A 16,775-nucleotide genomic window follows, 5' to 3' on the forward strand; every position below is an offset into this window, starting at 1 on the left:
ATGTTATTTTTAATTACTTTAATACGCACTAGTTTAACAAGTTATAAAAAGAAATTTGGAATCTAAACCTTTTCTTCGGAATAGTATTACTAAAATTAAAATCAAAACAGCACTTAAAAATACGTTTTACGCGTATACGTAGGCGGCAAATAAATGTCAAACAGCAATGCATTTCATTCATTCGGCGAGGTTCATCAGCTGTCAAGTATTCGTTCCGCGTAGTTGTGCACGTGTTCTTTGAGCTATTTTTAAGATTCATAAGTTAAATATTAATTGTAATTGAAAAACCACACATTCGGAAAAGTATTCCTTGAACGTAATTCTTCATAGTGTCCATTTTAAAGTACACCCCTTACGATGTAAATTTTACGCGAAGCGATGTCCAAAGAAGGTTATAGTCCGGAGAAGAAAGAAGGCGATAATAAAGTTGTGCTAGAAAGATTGCAAACTTATTTGAAAGATAAGAGGACTTCTGAAGCGTTGGATCCAGGACTTGGATACAACAAGCCGAGCACCAGCTACGAGCAACCTCCACAAAGTTTGCCGACACTCGAAGACAGTAGTAACATATTGCGTGAGGTTTTAAATCACAAGAAAGCCGAATTACTACGGCAACCAGAAATCGTAGAATACTTAAAGTCAATATCGTCAGATCTGAAGAAGTAAAAATGGCAGTGACGCCGAAAAGTGTCGCATCTTTGATGCAAAAGACGCTTGAACGTCAGGCAGCAGTTGCGCGGATGAGATTACGGTTCACAAAGAACCAAGTAGAGCAAATATTAGTTAATTACGCTAAAAACAAAAATGCTGGACCTTATCTTGAACTGGTGAAGGTTTTGCGGGACTATCCTCTGAATGAGGACAACTTCAGGATAGTTTTTGATGACAGCCTATCATGTGTAGTGTTGTTGGGTAGGGAACTGACGCAGTTCGTGGATGTAGTGTGTAACATTGAGTGGCTGAACAGGAGCGAGGAGCTGGTGTCGCTGTACAGAACATTTGTCCTGAACTTAGTTACTGCACACACCTATCACTGCCCCCTGGTCATGATGCGGCTAGTAACACTGTTCAAAGGTATTTAAATTATTATTTTATACCTACATGACATTAATTATTACAATAAAATTGATTTCATTTATTGATTGGTGAATGTTGTGCAAGGCATAACAAAGTGAAAGTTGCGCAACATTACTTTTGCAAATATTTCACAACATTATTCAAGTACTTGCAAGTGATATGTATACTTATTTGTTTTTGTAATTGTTACAGCGGATGGTGAAAACTGGGAATACAATCCTCCTACAGAACTTCTGAATAAATGGTCAAACATTCATGACATTATTGGACACATAGTGGCCATTATGCCTATGTAAGTATACCTACTTATAATATAAAATTTATTACATTTATAACAATAGTTTGTGGTTAAGCCTTGCTTTTTTTCTGTATCCTCTAACTGAGTTGAAAGATTTAATAGCAAACTTCTCTATGCTGTGGTATTTCCCTTGGAATACCTTATCTAGCTGTTTGCATAATAAAGTCTAGATAAAGATCCATTGTGCAATAGTCATGTAATTTAACATTTTTTTGCATGATTGCAAAATAACAAAATACATACTAAAATGTGGGTGGAACCTTATGAAGTAGTTCAATTCCATGCTAAGTCCAAAAAAAAACAATTGTAATGCCAATTGTTGTCAAACACTCATCCATGTCAACATAACCATGTGTTTGTGATAAGGACATGACCTTAACCCAAAAACATGGACCAACTGTAGATAGAGTTAGATAATGCAACTGTGGTCATGACCATGACAAAGATGTTAGTGAGATTGAATTATGGCAGTTTATTTCACTTATACACTATGATCCCATGACTTCCTTCTTGTGCCTTTGAGAGCTTGTACATCTTGTTCTGACTGCAATGGTGGCCGTCATGGTGTTACCACCACTATGCCATTCTTTTTAAATACAAAATATTCTGCCATATGCATATGAATTGTAATATTCGAATTTGTGTGCCAATGTTGTCATGCAATTTTTTATCCTAAGAATAGTGTGAATTTCAAGATGATACGAAAATCATACTTGGTATTCATATATTTGAGGGATAGAATTTATCTGATTACCCACATACTCCATTCTTGAACATAAAAAATATTATGATGTAAAAGTATATTATATATATTGTACATCAGACATTTCTTTACAGAAGAAATTGATCTTTTTGGCAATATAATAATGTGTGAACATTATTATAATCCAAAAGAAGTCAAATGGGTTGGGCCTGGTATATACCTCGTGAGCGAGGTACTTGGAACTTTAGAGGAGAAGCTATAAGACACTAATGTGTCTCAAAACAAAAGGTGCTCTCTTTGACTATGATGGTGAGAAGTCTGTTTTATTGTTGGAAAATATATTTCCTATAACCTTCAAACTGTAAATAATTACAAAATTGACTATTAGAGACATACATTCTGCTTAACATTACATTAATTAGAATGAAATTAATTACACAATCAATTTTGGAATCATGAAAGAATTTTTAATTGCCATGAGCGAAAGTTCATTCTTTGTATTTGAACCAAGACCATTTTTTTCTCACCAAAAGTTTACCTATTCTGTGTGAAATAGAATGGTCAGTAATATGACGTATGTCATATTACTGACATGGACGTATGTGCCCTGTTATGGGCAACTTAATATTTCCTACAGTTCTGAGTAGAGGGAAACCCAGGAATAAGAAGACTTTGGTTGAAGAGTCTCCCAAACTTAGCTTTCCCCAAAAGTGCGAGACAAAGCTCGCGCGGCTGCACGGATGGCGAGTTGGGATCATCATAACATCGTGGCCGCTGCTCTCTCGCTAAGGGTGAAATTCCCGTAAGATACAAAAAAATCTGTGACAAATATTTGCTCGACCCGTGTGAGTACTAGAGTAGGTATGCTGATGCTCCCATGTCACCAGAGGTGGAAGTGATGTGGACAAATGTTTTTCTCGTGATACGCTAAAACAAGCTGTAACTGCAGGATAATGGAGCACAGATATTATTATATTAGATATGTGTGCTTCAAAATCCTTAGAACACTGTCACTGAAAATTGTTTTTGGCACAAAAGTTTCAGTGGTTCAGTGTTTGACTTACAAAGTACCATAGTTGATTTCCAAATTAATTTAGGTCCTCATATAACACGGAACAAATATTGTACAACAAGCTGCAACCCAGAGAAAGCTAAACAATCGCGAGCATCAATTCGACCGGGTGTGACAAATTCCTAATGCGACTTTTTATTGTGCAATTGGAATTTGTATAGTGCGCAATTTTAATTTAAGTAGAAATTGGACATGAATTTCTTGTGTTTATATCTTTGCTTATATTTTAGTGATAACTTGATAATGATAATATCGACAAGTGCTTACCTGTCCATACCTACTGCAAAATGTAGAGCATAGGTCATTGCTTGATATTAAAATGATTTTATCAATGTTCGAGGATAAATATTGCAGAGAAGATCTTGGCATCATCCTTAGAACAATTCTAATTATATGAGTTTGAATGCTTTATTTTTTACTATCAATGTTAAGGTAGATCTGTAATAGCTTAATTTTTGGTAAGCCAATCTTAGGCTATAGATAGACGGACTGCAATTCAAGTGCGGTTTGTATGCAATTAATGCAACTGACTCGACCGCGATAGAACTGCAAACGAAATGTGCAGTCTGATTGTAGGCCGACTGCAATTGAACTGCAATCGGACTGCACTGTCTAGAGCCTTAGAAGTTAGACTGAATCTTATACACAAGGTAGCCAGCAACGCCATATGTGTTAAAGAAACTACTCTCTTCGCCGTGTTACTACCGGTTTTGTCCAAATATCTACTTAACATTGTATCCTTTTGTTTCAGGACCAGTGATTTATTATTACATATAGTTATAGAACAGTTCCCGTACTACAAAGCAGGCTGCTACATAAACAGAGCGTACATATACAACTTGATATGGATGAGCAAGTACATACCTTCGCTGAGAGAACAGCTTATGACGGCCATTATTAATAAGTAAGTACCACAAGTAATAAATAAAAATAATAATATAAATGTGTATTCTAGGCAATTTTAACTGAGTGTTGGAGTTTGAGTAATTGGATGCCGATATTTGAATCTACAATTTTGAAGTACCATTAATTCTTAGCAGTCCCCATTCGTGTTTTGTGTCGTCTTGTGTGTCGTCATCTTCGTGTTTTGAAACAAAATCGTCTGTATTTTGGTTATTATTTTAAACTATTTCAAAAAAGGAGAGATTTCTCAATGAATTTCTCAATGACCTCCGTGGTCGAGTGGCGCACGCACCGGGGTCAAGGTGTCGCTAGCTCTGAGGTCCCGGGTTCGATCCCCGGTCGGGTCAATGTAAAAATTCTTATTTCTACATTGTCTCGGGTCTGGGTGTTTGTGGTACCTTCGTTGTATCTGAATTCCATAACACAAGTGCTCTAGCAACTTACTTTGGGTTCAGAACAATGTATGTGATGTTGTCCGCATTTATTTATTTATTTAATTTTATGTGCTTTTCTTAGCAATCAGCAACAGGTATTTAATCCCTTCAATTCATATCCCTTCGTTTAATGTACTTTGAAATGTTTTTTTCTTTCATTAATGAAATTTATTAATTACTTCCAGGATGATACTAATGGATGTGAACATAGTAGAACGTGATAAGAGCAAGTCACATTCAGAGACGATGTTTGAGATGGAGATGGATGAGCGTGACGAGGGAGCGGAGACGCTGGACTACTGCATGCTGGAGGTGTTGCGGTGGTTGGAGGACGAGAGGGACCCTACCCTTAATATACTGTGCAATGTCTTTGAGAGGGTTATTTTACCTACACATGGGATTAGGTGAGATGGCGTTTGGATTTAAAATTATTGCAATAAAAAAATCATTGATATTGTTCAGATCTTTGATTAGTTAATAATGTCAGTTTTTTAATAGTTGAAGTTTTTCCAGTAACTATATTAACGAAAACGTGAAGATACATAAATGAGATCTTATTGTTACAATAACATTTCATTAATATGTAAGTTAGATTCTTGATCTATATCTTATATTTCTATTTCCAGACACGTCCAATTCCTCCTCCTGTACACAATATCAATAAACCAGCAGTGTGCGGACCGCGTCCTGAACAACCTGTGGCAGGTAGCGGCCGGGCTGCACGGCCTGGGCCCGGGCGCGCTGTCCACGCGCTCCACCGCCGCCAGCCACCTGGCCGGCCTGCTGGCCCGCAGCGTACGCGTCCCTAACTCTAGACTCATCACCTACCTGAAGAATATGGCGGACTGGTGTCACTCCTATATCACCGCGACCCGAGAAGCTACAACGTCCAGTGATAATATGAAAGCCCATGGAGCCTTCCACTCGATGTGTCATGCAGTGTTTTATCTCGTGGCGTTTAAACATCATCTTCTGTTTATGAACAAAGAAAGTGAGTATGTCGTTGATTTTTATAGTAATACAAATAATTATATGATGGTTATTTTTGTTATGATTGATCTCATAAAAATTATATGTTCTTCTTCTTCTTCTTAATTTATTAGTTATAGGTATGTCTTTTTAATATATTTAATTATGTATTTTACAATATGTTCTCTATATTTCCAGATGTGAACTTCGTGGAGTCATTAAACCTGCCCCGGTTGGTGACTTGCGCGCTGAACCCGCTGCGCTCGTGCCCGCCGGCGGTGACGCGCGCCTTCTCGTGCGTGACGCGCGCGCACCAGGTGGTGTACTGCCAGGCCATCATAGAGAAGAACGCGCGCCACACGCTGCAGTCCACGGCTGTACTGCAGTACGACGAGTGGTTTCCCTACGATCCATACACTTTACCAATGTAAGTCTTGCTGAGTAAATTTTGTGTATACTGTCCTGTATCTAGAAACGGTAATATCCTAGAAACTAACTGGTGTAGATGTTGAAGAAAAGGTTTTTTTTTTGTTCTCATTGTAGGCCAGCTAATTTGCCCCACTGCTGAGAAAAGACCTGCCCCAAATCCATCCAAAGCTTATATGTTCTGATCATCTAAGGCTCCTATGCCGAACACTCCATTCAATCATTATAATCGAAATATTTGTCTGTTACAGATCCGGTAAAATTATATGGCCGCTGTGCATAGAGTACAAAGAATTAAAAGATGGCGACGATGAAACCCAGTACACGTCTATGAAGAGAAAATTGGAGACTGATGATGATGATTACCTGGTGATGGCCAGTCCCACGCAAAGGTTGGCCTCATCACTATCTAACGGTATCTCACCCGGTTTTAGAACCAGTGAAAACATTTTTATATAATTCTAAGTAAATAATTTATAAAGTGATCTTCAATGTTGAATTGATTTAAAATTATTCGCAAATTAAATCAATTTAGTTTTACCTTCGACTAGTCGATACCGGCATTCTGATTTTTCTATTAGTCAATAGTAGTTGGAAAATATTGTTACATATTTATCAGTTGTAAGACCACTGTTTTTACTTTTGCTTTAAAACATGACAATATGTTCTATTAAGATTAAATTTATTTACCAGCAAATTAACTACTTAAGTCCACTATGATGTTTGTGCCTATTTCATTATTTTAATGTGAACACAATATTTTTGTACAGAGATTAATTAATGATTACACGAATGTGTGTAAAAATACGCACAAATAATTTGCTATGGTAAAACATACCTACTTATTAAGGGTAATATGTGCCGAGTCTGTTGTTTAGGGTACAATGTTAAGTTTCTTATATATCTCTCAGATTTTCCCAGCTCCTGGGTCCAGTGTCAATAAATATGATCCATAAATGTATTTAACCTAAGTTTATAGCTAACCCTCCTATCTGGTACACGTAATATGCGTATTGTAGATTAAATTAGATTTTATATAAGTAGTACAATGTTAAACTACTTGAAAACTGATTGTTATGTATAGTTTACATAGTTACAGTTTAAGCAACTGCTGTACATTTTTAATGCATTATAAGCTTAAAACATAATAAATTTTATTTATTGAAATTTGCCTTTTATTACGTTTATTTATATGAATTAAATAGAAGTCTTACAGTTTTGCAAATGGCGGTGAATAATGTCAAGGTATGGGTGGGAAAAATTAGTATATTGAAAGTTAAAAAGCGGCAGTGACTGAAAAGTTAAATGGGAATTGTTTGTCTTTGACTTTGGATTGTTTTTTAAAGATTCGATTTATCCTTCTTCACATGATATGGTCATGTGAAGAAGGATAAATCGGTCTAAAAATATTATGAGTTTATTTTATTTGATATATTAGGGGAGAGGGCGGCCAAAGAAGTATAAATTGTTTGAAAAGTGATGTATAAGATACAACACAGGGAAAGTATTGAAAGATAAAAACGTGTTGCGTCGACCTTAAGGAAAACGGGACAAGGCAGAAAGGAGAATAGTCTTACTTAAATAACTTGTGAACGAAAAAAAGAAATTATTTTAAAAGCTAAATTTATTCAATTGATATAATCTGCACACAAATCACGTAAGGTGTAATACATACACAATCAACTGTAAATACTCTTGAACTATTTATATTAAAAATAATTTGCACGCTTTTCTGATATAGTTAGTGTACTTATAAGCGATTCGATGATTACTCCCAACTGACATAAATGAACACATTGATGGCAGAACAATCAGAACTACTTGTATACAAGACACTGTCAAAAGCTAAATCTATGTAAACGATTACAAGAATATTAAAATATATTCGAATGCAAACCCGATCGTAATTCGTGAATTTATTATTGAACTATATTTGTTGCATCAAAACATCACTTCATAACTTAAAAATCTAACATTAATTACAATACTTATAAATAAATCACATGTCACATAACACAATCGTTGAAGCCAACATTATTTGCAAACACATTCAATTGGCGCTACTGTGATACTCTTTATTTGCAAACATCATCAATCATACGTACATTACAGAAATATTAAAAAAAAAAATACATCCGACAAACACAATAAGCACTCAAGCAAGAAAAATGAGTAAAAGTTTAAGTACTTAAAACTATGAGTCAATGCTTAAAAAAAATAGCTTGAGATTACCAAAAACAACCATCATATTTTTTCACAGTAACGCCTCCCACCTCTTAAAAAAAATAAGGCAAAAGTAATAAGGTTAGTGTGACCTTTTTATCTTTTTTTGTGATAGGGATGTCGCCGCCTGAACGAGCTGATAGTTTTGTTAGGGGGCTGGTATTGCTTTGTTTGGTACTGAGTTATGACTGGGGTCTCATTAGCTGCTAGCTTGTTGATAACAAAGTCATCACCAGCTTTCATGTTCTCCATCATCTTAAGTTTGGCCTCAATAGACTGGATAGCTGTCTTTTTGCTCAGTTTCAGTTCGGGTTTTGCTCCAGCTAGTGCAGCTATACCCAATTCAGGCTTAGGTTTTTCTTGTTCATCCTGTAAAATTGTAAAGACTTAATGAATGGCTTATTACGAGAATATGATTATGTTACAACAGTTGAACTTGTTTGTAGGAATCTAAAGGAAAGGTATTTATTTCATCTAATAATGAAATAAATAATACATGATAATAGTCTAGGTATGTATATACATAAAAAATATTTTAGATAAATAAATAAAATCACTATGTAGTGTATGTATTGCCAAATAAAAAACGTTATTAGATCCCATAGAAAGTTATTGTATCCATTGTAAATAGTTGTATCATTAAGAAATATCTCACTTACAGTATTCTTAGCGAATTTGACACTGATTCTCTTCATGCCAAGCATCTGGCCATTCAATGAGTTCATGGCTTTGATGGCATCCTGCCTTAGCTTGTAGGTGACGAAGGCAAACCCCCGGGGCTGGCCCACACAGGGACCACTCCGGTGGAACAGCATGTCAAACTTCTCGATGTTTCCATACACACGGACCATTTTCAGTAGTTGATACCGGTAATTAGAAAAGGTAATTTATTAAAAATATGTACCAATATTTTTAAAATTTATCTAGGTAGTTTTTTTTTTACTAATAAATGAAATGTTTTTATTCTTAATATGATTAAAATATAATTTTAAATGGAAAGTTTACATAAACAAACTATATATACTTTTAGATTGAATGAGAAACTACAATTGAAAAAGAGTGATGAAGCCATACAAACAATCAAGGTTGTATAACAAACTAAATGAACATGCTAATAAAAGATAAAATAACCATACTCATTAACTCTGGTGTCGAGATTGCCGATCCAGATCCTTTTATCCGACACCTCGCTCGGCTGAATTGGCTCCAAATGTAAAGGCACCTTTAAAATAAAAGGAGGTCAGCTATTATTTTATATATTCTTAAAAATTTACACTCAACTTCTTGATCGACTTCATACATTAGGTATGTTATCAATAAATGTATAGTAATAGTTAGTTTTCGGAACTGTAATCAAAGTTGGAGCGAAATACTTTCTAGATCGATACAAAGATGTAGACAACTTACCGTGGCGTCTTCCATGGTTACTCGGTTGAAATCAAAACATAAAGCTATACTGTGCTACAAGCGAAGAAGACACGAAATGTATTTAATCATCATAAATAAGACATTGAGTGTGTAATACAACACACAAATATCACAGTTACGGATAATCAATCAAATAAAGCACGCAAATGCCCAAACAGTGATTCAGTTCGACTCATGTCAAGTCAACAGTCAACTAAACTAACTTTTGACAACCAACCAAAGACTCGGTTCCATGAACAACAAAGATAAAAATAAAATACAAACCATAGACTCTAGTTAGTCGATGAACGGTAAGTTTTCAAACATATCGATAAGGCTGTGATTATGAAATCTCTTTGGCATGACTAAAGCTGTCAGTTTCAATAGTCGCTGTCATTTGTGTCAGACAAAAATCTGAATGTTATTTGGAGGCAAGGCTGCAAGTAAACAGAATTATTGTAAAGTTGTATACTCATTAAGTTCATCATGAACTGTCGAATATGATAGTGCGTCACGAACCTTTGTAAACTATGAAGTCAATTAATAAAAAGATTCCAGGTATACTACCTCCACCACCGAAAAACGAAGTAGATGGAAAAATAAGTGATTTGTCATCCAAAACTATAACCGAACTTATTGAATTACGAGACAGGCAACTGAAACTTTTAAATAACAAGTCATTTATATCTAAGTTACCGGATAAAGGTGCTAAGATCCAAGCATTTCATGATAAAATTTTAGGTGAAATTAAGATTAGGCAAGATGAGGAAGAGTCTTGTCGAATGTTAAATAACTTAACACTGAATGGTGTCGATAAGAACACAGTCCAACAAGTAGAATGGGTCGGCAAAATTGACACTAGGAATAGCACCTGCCTCGACTCTGATGACGACAGTGAACCTGAGGACGTGTTACACATCCTCAGTCAGAGCACTGCTCAAGAAAAGCAAGTCGTAGTGCTACCGCCCGAAAAACCATTAATAACAACAGAAGATTTGTTAAAAATAGGTGAACTACCCCATGTTAAATACATTGTTGAGAAAACTGAGATTAATCCAAAGCCTAAACCAACTGGTCACTTTAAACCTTACAAAACAACAACATCTAATGCGCATAACCCCGAAAATGAGTCACAGAGGAAAAAGCACAAGCATTGGGAGGTAACGGCAGCAACCCCTCCACCCAGCATACATGGACCTGCCAAAGTACTGACTATTGAAGAATCCTTACATCTCCAAAAGGAATATAACACACATCTAAAGGAAATAGAGGCACAACATGCAGCTGAAAAGTTATTAGGTCGGATGGGAATCAAAATGGCCGACATGCCTGTAGATAGAAGTGATTTCGGAAAGTATAGGGAAGCAGACAGTGATGATTCTGATATCTCTGACCCTGAGGGTAGTGATAAGGAGGTTCACGATGAAGAGCCAGAGCGAGGAGGAGTCGTTTTTACTGTAATGAAATGAGTTGTGAATGTATTATGGAAGCATAAAGAAAGAACTGAGATCTAGCTCAAAGCATAGTGTTGATTATGTAAAAATGATATGTAATTAAGGATTAGTATTATGTATTAGATTATAAAAGATGAAATTAATGTTTCTATTTTAATAAATAATTAAATCAAACAGTCTGTTTTTATTAGTTCCTTAAGTTGTCTATTTCTGACCTCACTATTGTTAGATGTTCACAAAAAGCAAACATGTTTTCTACATAACATGATAATTTATTTTTGCCCAGTTAAATAAACGTATCGTCCATAAATGTTCGAAGTTAGTTGTTTAGTGATGTTGGATATGCAAAATTCATAATTATGAAAAAAACAAAAAATAAGCTGAATTATTGCACATCAACAAAATGAGGGCAAACTGTAATTAATTAATACCTCATCCAAACGTCCTCCAACGATTTTCCATCCATCGCATTGTTAATCCTTTCAGTTTCGATAGTGGTCCGCGCGGTCGTATGCGCGAGCGCAACTGACGATCACTTCACAACATTTCATTTCTCCGCACTTGGCCGCACTTGTGCGCGAGCGCTCACGAGAGTAAGACGCGCGTACGCTGATTAAACCGAGTATTAAAAAAAGTATCGATATTTCTTTCGTTTTTGTTTGTGAAAATGGCTCCGTCCGCGAATCAAGTCGTGGGTATTGATGATGACCAACGTTTCGCCTTAATGAAGGTATGTTCAATTATCTTTTTGTGAGAATGTACCGTAATGTTTATATGTTTATGCAGGTATTTACTATAGAAATTCCTTGCATAGCAGTTTTATTGGAAGTGTTTGCTGCTGTAGTAAACGTTTTATGACTTTGTAGATGTCTAATACCTATTTACGGGAAGGTTTATATATTTTTTTGAAGTTTTATTTATCTATTTGTATTCAGAGTTCGAAAAAACATATTATTGTAGGTGCTTCCTGTAGCTTAAGTATTTCTTTACTGTAGGTACGTGCTGTGTAGATATTATTAGAGGTAGGTACTTCAATTTAATTGAAATACTACACTAGTACCTACGTAACTACGATAAACGCATTTTGATTTTTTTTTTAAGTTTGTATGATTCCATGCACCTCCTCTCTAAGTTTAAACTCCATGAAAACAAATACGTAGGTAGGTACCACTCTAATCTATACTAATATATAATTCTATATATACTAATATATAAAGCTGAAGAGTTTGTTTGTCTGTTTGAACGCGCTAATCTCAGAAACTACTGGTCCAAATTGAAAAAATATTTTTGTGTTGAATAGACCATTCATCGAGGAAGGTTTTAGGCTATAAACCATCACGCTGCGACTAATAGGAGCGAAAATACAATGGAAAATGTGAAAAAGACAGGGCAGGTATAAATCATAACTTATATCTTCTACCCACGGGGACGAAGTCGCGGGCAACAGCTAGTAGTTTATATTTGTGTTCCAGATAGTTCTAAATTGTGATAATATTATTCTACCTCTATATATTTAGCTGTCCCTCAATGTCCCTCATTAGCGCTATTAGCGATAAGACCGCCATTGACCCTAACACTATTTGAACTTAATATCAGTACAAAAAAAATATTGTATCCAATTCTGAGTTCTTTTAATTCTTTAATTTGATACATATTTGACAGTTTTATGAAGCGCTCATCTACATCTGGTAGACAAAACGAGTTTCTATAAAGCCCACAGGATCCACTGGGTTCATCGATCTGTAATGTTGAGTTTATGTCATCAAGTCGATTAAATAAAGTCTGCATCTAGCTATTTTTATTCGTTAAAAGACATCGGATAACTAGTAAAACAAGCTTGCGAAGTAGACGTCGGATTGTTGTGTCTTCTTATGACTTGGAGAAGTTTTCATAATTCTATTAGGCGTTATTATAACCAGGAAATAAGTATTTAGCTGAAACCATTGTGCCCCATTTACTAAAATTATTACTAAGTAAAATTATCCAGCCTGTTTAGTAAATAAAAAACATCTCTCAAATGCTGTTTGAAGGCAAGTAAGATAGGGAGGTATTATTAATGATAAGTATTTAATTACACTTGATAAGATTTCTGTCTAAATCGGTTCAAGATTAGGTATACAAAGTCAGCAGCGTACCTGAAACAATTTGGTAAACAAAATTAGATTGATTAGTAAATATAAACTTACTGACAGAAACATTTATGCACCTAGGTAGGACCTACTTGAGAGCTACACGATAAATTATCTTTAAATACATTATATGTACCTAGTTACTTAATATTTTGTAAAACTGATAATGTTCACGGAATTAATTTATACTATAAGGATAGATATTGCTTCCAATATTACGTATGGTAACACGGATTATGGCGGCAATCTCGACGTTCTTCGTTGAATCCAAGATTGATTACTGCGGACGTAGGCATCGTAATCGAACAGCGGTCAACTAATTTCCTCCTCTATTTAGAAGACAATTATTACCCAATATTATATACCTATTCATAAAATAAAATAAAAAACCATATTAATTTTCACTTAATATATTACTTACCTCTTTTTCCCGGTGCCAATGACAATTACTTTCCAATCATTGAGTTGGCTAAATGCTAAGAGAATATTAGAAGTGTCAAATTTAATCCAATTTTCATTCATTCAACGACCATTGTTAACAGCAGAATTGGGACTCAGTTTACAGTAAAAAGAAAAGCTAGCTGTTAATTACAAAGACGCCTGTATGATATCTATGCTTAATTATCTGTTGATTTCTTTGTGCTCTAAGACCTACCCCAATGAATAATTAATTGATAATCAATCCACTGTATTGATTTATATAACAGTTCCTTGCGTAGGTACTTAATTCAAATAACTTCTATAGAGAACTAGGAAAAATCGTACAAAGTTGTTATTCCAATGACTGACATAAGTGGCTGAATGTAAAATACCTTGTACTTACCTGAGTCGTTTCATATCATGGCCGCCTGGCCTGCTTTATTTTCTTTTTATAGCTATGTATTCAGTCACAAAGCATATCGATTATTATATTATAATTCGATTAAGTAAGACGTAAATAAGAAAATGGGTGAATTTTAAACAAAATAGGATTGGTACGCGTGGCTTCTAGGGCACAGTTTGAAATCTTTGTTTTCCGGGAAGTCCTCCGTCGGAAAATTCTTACAAGGCAACGTTTTGCTTTGTCTTTAGTGTGATACGGAAACTCGTTAAGGCTTCAAATTTGACAACACATACTTACATTTGCTTATTCGTTCTCTAGATGATGGGATTTCGAAACAAGTGGAGATTTCTCTCGTACTAGGTATAAAAATGAAATCACAAATATAAACATCGCTTTGCGTATATAAGTCGAAGTATTTACATTATTTACTACATGCATCCAGACTTACTAGCATTTTAAAGATACATTTTGACATTAGAGTTCATTTAAGATCTAAAAAGGATAAAAGGGCCATGACTGAAGATCCAGGGCGACCAAGGTTATCGTTCACGTGTTAGATGATAATGAACGATAAGTACTAGCATTTTACATGTGCATGTTATAAAAAAATAACCCTTCTTTAAAGTCAGGTAATAAAATATGACCATTGTTGCTAATTACTTTGACCGTCAATAAAAAATTGCCATATTTTTAAAGTAAAATTCTGTTAAAAAATATTTTTGAGGATAATGCATTACCATCTGATAATTATATCGGGTATCTTCGTCTTATTTTTGGAAACATCAAGATGTTTTCAAAAATAAATTGAAAATTAAGAACTCGCTGTAATTAATAGTCGTGCAATGCCTATCAATTAATTTAAATGGCTACCCATAGTACACTTAGTAGCGATTAAATAGTGCATTGTAATATACATACATGTAAAATTTCAACGCTGATGCAAATGAAAAAAAAAACAAGCATACTTTAGACATTACAATCGCATAATATTTTTTTACGAACTTGTAAATAACGAAGGGCCGAAGGGAAACCTCTGTTTATTTCTAACTGTTTTTGTTTCTTTCGTTTCAACTTATAAATCAGCACTGAAGTGGAACGACTTTTTTTTTTGTTATTTGACAACTTCATCTAAATCATGCGGTTTTCTTATGCAATGGCTAACCTGACTACTATGCAATGCTAAGGGAAAGTCCTTTCCTAACACGTCTCAGTATTACACCCATTTTACAAAAGGTAATGCTATTTTTTATCTGTGAGGTAGTTTACACCACGTTTTCACAATCAATTTGGATAATGTGTTAATTAGCTCATTAAAATCAGTTGGTAGCAACATTGATATGAAAGATAAACTTGTGTTGTGGCAGATGTTTTTAATTATATTTTTACAAGGGCAAGAACATTTTTGACCAAGCTAACGGTTTCACGTTATATGAAATTGACAGCGATGTGATTCAGTCACGATTTCTCATTCAAACTAAACAAAAACTTCGAATGTCATTCAGAACATGACTTCTAAACGTAGGGAGTGAGGTGATAAGGTTTTTTTTGATATCTCAATAATAAAAATCGTTTATATTTTGTTCACGGCGTTAAATAAATAAATTATTTGAACGCAGATTTTTCCTAAAAAATGTATAAAACGTATGTGTAAGAATAAAATGCGGCCTTACTTTTTGAAATTATGAAAATTTTAGAAATTTCACAACGGCATTGAAACAACAATTAAGAATGCAGCCACATATCTTTATCTAAGCGTAACTCTTTTCAAAATTGTAATTACTTGCTTCAATTTTGAAAGTAACCGCTTGTTTTGTTTTGTAACAAGATTTGCTAGACGGGCAGCACATTAGAAAGAGTTTATGATAATTAAAGTGTATTCAGAATTTGTAAATCCTTGTATAACCGCTCTAGAATGACCATTAGTCTTAATTTACTCACCAATATCTACTCACTTAAATACGAAACAAGTAAAGTACCCGCCAGACATAGGTATCTTTAATATTGTAAAATATGTGGAATGATGGATTAATTTCAAGGGCCAGCCTTCTAGGCTCGTTTTGATTATTTTGATTGTTACGAAGATGTCTTTTTTGACGCTTTTTAAATTATATATATTGAGGGTATGGAGGATATTGAGGGTATATATACAAACTCATGGGATACGGGGTATCCCATGAGTTTGTTTCCTTGGAAACTGCTTATCTATAATATAAAGATAGTCTATGTTTTATTCAACGCTTGGTAATTTTCAAGAAAGTATGGTGGTTTATATACGTGTACCTAGTATCTTTAGAAATACTGTGTTTCTGTTCATCCCAATTAACCCCATATCTTTGCATGTTTTTCTGCTATCCGCTGACGATGTGAAAGCTACTTATAGTATTTAGAGATCCATTATCCATAGCCTTTAGTTCAATAGGCTAGTCAACCTACTTCTTACACAATGATTTTCCCAGCATTTTCATACTAAGGAAGCACTTAGTATTTAAGAACAGAGATAAAATATTTTACGATCGTTCTCCTAAGCCGTTGCACAGGTTCCTGAGCCTAAAGTGATGCAAGCAAACGTTACAAAATGTATGCATTACGCGCTCTGCTGACTAAATGCCGTCAACTGCATTTCCTTCAAGTTATAAGTGTTATAACAGCTTTAAATACCCCCATGGATGACGTCATAGGTTTTCTACATGTACCAGCCTTCTTGAAGATGAATTAAAAACATTTACGATAGATTAATTTAGATTCGTTAGGATTCACCTACATTAGGATTTAATATTTTTAATCTCTATTATAGTGTGTAAAATTGCACTGTTAAAGAGAAAAAGGAAAAAGAAAACTCATACTCATAAAGGGACTT

At 34.7% G+C, this 16,775-nt stretch overlaps 4 protein-coding genes and 1 long non-coding RNA gene across 7 annotated transcripts in view; 3 read left to right on the plus strand and 2 right to left on the minus strand.

Moving 5' to 3' along the window:
• Positions 1–162: 162 nt before the first annotated feature.
• On the plus strand, positions 163–6,853 carry LOC113491782 (RNA polymerase I-specific transcription initiation factor RRN3). 2 transcript variants are annotated; one of them, XM_026868945.1, is made up of 7 exons: positions 163–1,074; positions 1,270–1,369; positions 3,902–4,054; positions 4,673–4,891; positions 5,114–5,478; positions 5,655–5,883; positions 6,134–6,853. In XM_026868945.1, the coding sequence occupies exons 1-7, from the start codon at positions 669–671 to the stop codon at positions 6,339–6,341; spliced, it is 1,680 nt and encodes a 559-aa protein (XP_026724746.1). In that variant the 5' UTR covers positions 163–668; the 3' UTR covers positions 6,342–6,853. The 2 variants fall into 2 exon arrangements, with proteins under 2 accessions (XP_026724746.1, XP_026724747.1); XM_026868946.1 differs by lacking the exons at positions 163–1,074; positions 1,270–1,369 and adding exons at positions 2,212–2,387; positions 2,716–2,880.
• Positions 6,854–7,488: 635 nt separating this feature from the next.
• Positions 7,489–11,483, minus strand: LOC113491785 (probable RNA-binding protein 18). Of its 2 annotated transcripts, XM_026868949.1 has the most exons (5): positions 11,398–11,483; positions 9,798–9,949; positions 9,242–9,327; positions 8,765–8,972; positions 7,489–8,474 (listed from the first exon to the last, which is right to left on the minus strand). In XM_026868949.1, the coding sequence occupies exons 2-5, from the start codon at positions 9,798–9,800 to the stop codon at positions 8,202–8,204; spliced, it is 570 nt and encodes a 189-aa protein (XP_026724750.1). In that variant the 5' UTR covers positions 9,801–9,949; positions 11,398–11,483; the 3' UTR covers positions 7,489–8,201. The 2 variants fall into 2 exon arrangements, with proteins under 2 accessions (XP_026724750.1, XP_026724749.1); XM_026868948.1 differs by lacking the exons at positions 9,798–9,949; positions 11,398–11,483 and adding an exon at positions 9,513–9,743.
• Positions 9,931–11,140, plus strand: LOC113491784. Its single transcript, XM_026868947.1, has one exon. The coding sequence runs from the start codon at positions 10,043–10,045 to the stop codon at positions 10,979–10,981; it is 939 nt and encodes a 312-aa protein (XP_026724748.1). The 5' UTR covers positions 9,931–10,042; the 3' UTR covers positions 10,982–11,140.
• A 63-nt stretch (positions 11,484–11,546) lies between the features above and the next one.
• Positions 11,547–16,775, plus strand: part of LOC113508700 (SEC14-like protein 2) — a 37,302-nt gene continuing 32,073 nt past the window's right edge. The window contains exon 1 of the mRNA XM_026891785.1: positions 11,547–11,696. Within this exon, the coding sequence (XP_026747586.1) occupies positions 11,634–11,696 (63 nt within the window). The 5' untranslated portion in view covers positions 11,547–11,633. The remainder of the gene's footprint in view (positions 11,697–16,775) is intronic.
• On the minus strand, positions 12,581–14,624 carry LOC113491787. Its single transcript, XR_003400456.1, has 2 exons — positions 13,188–14,624; positions 12,581–13,101 (listed from the first exon to the last, which is right to left on the minus strand). It is a non-coding gene; the product is annotated as an uncharacterized LOC113491787 (long non-coding RNA).

Source organism: Trichoplusia ni, chromosome 3, assembly GCF_003590095.1.
Source record: "Trichoplusia ni isolate ovarian cell line Hi5 chromosome 3, tn1, whole genome shotgun sequence".
Taxonomy (NCBI): domain Eukaryota; kingdom Metazoa; phylum Arthropoda; class Insecta; order Lepidoptera; family Noctuidae; genus Trichoplusia; species Trichoplusia ni.

What these genes read in the sequence shown, in the direction of transcription:
- LOC113491782 (XM_026868945.1), top strand. Translation starts at nt 669, where the DNA reads ATGGCAGTGACGCCGAAAAGTGTCGCATCTTTGATGCAAAAGACGCTT. An exon ending in GCTAGTAACACTGTTCAAAG is followed by an intron (nt 1,075 to 1,269) that starts GTATTTAAATTA and finishes TAATTGTTACAG; the next exon opens with CGGATGGTGAAAACTGGGAA. An exon ending in TTACCTACACATGGGATTAG is followed by an intron (nt 4,892 to 5,113) that starts GTGAGATGGCGT and finishes TTCTATTTCCAG; the next exon opens with ACACGTCCAATTCCTCCTCC.
- LOC113491785 (XM_026868948.1), bottom strand. An exon ending in CTCGACACCAGAGTTAATGA is followed by an intron (nt 8,973 to 9,241) that starts GTATGGTTATTT and finishes TTCTAATTACCG; the next exon opens with GTATCAACTACTGAAAATGG. An exon ending in TCAAATTCGCTAAGAATACT is followed by an intron (nt 8,475 to 8,764) that starts GTAAGTGAGATA and finishes ACAATTTTACAG; the next exon opens with GATGAACAAGAAAAACCTAA.
- LOC113491784 (XM_026868947.1), top strand. Translation starts at nt 10,043, where the DNA reads ATGAAGTCAATTAATAAAAAGATTCCAGGTATACTACCTCCACCACCG.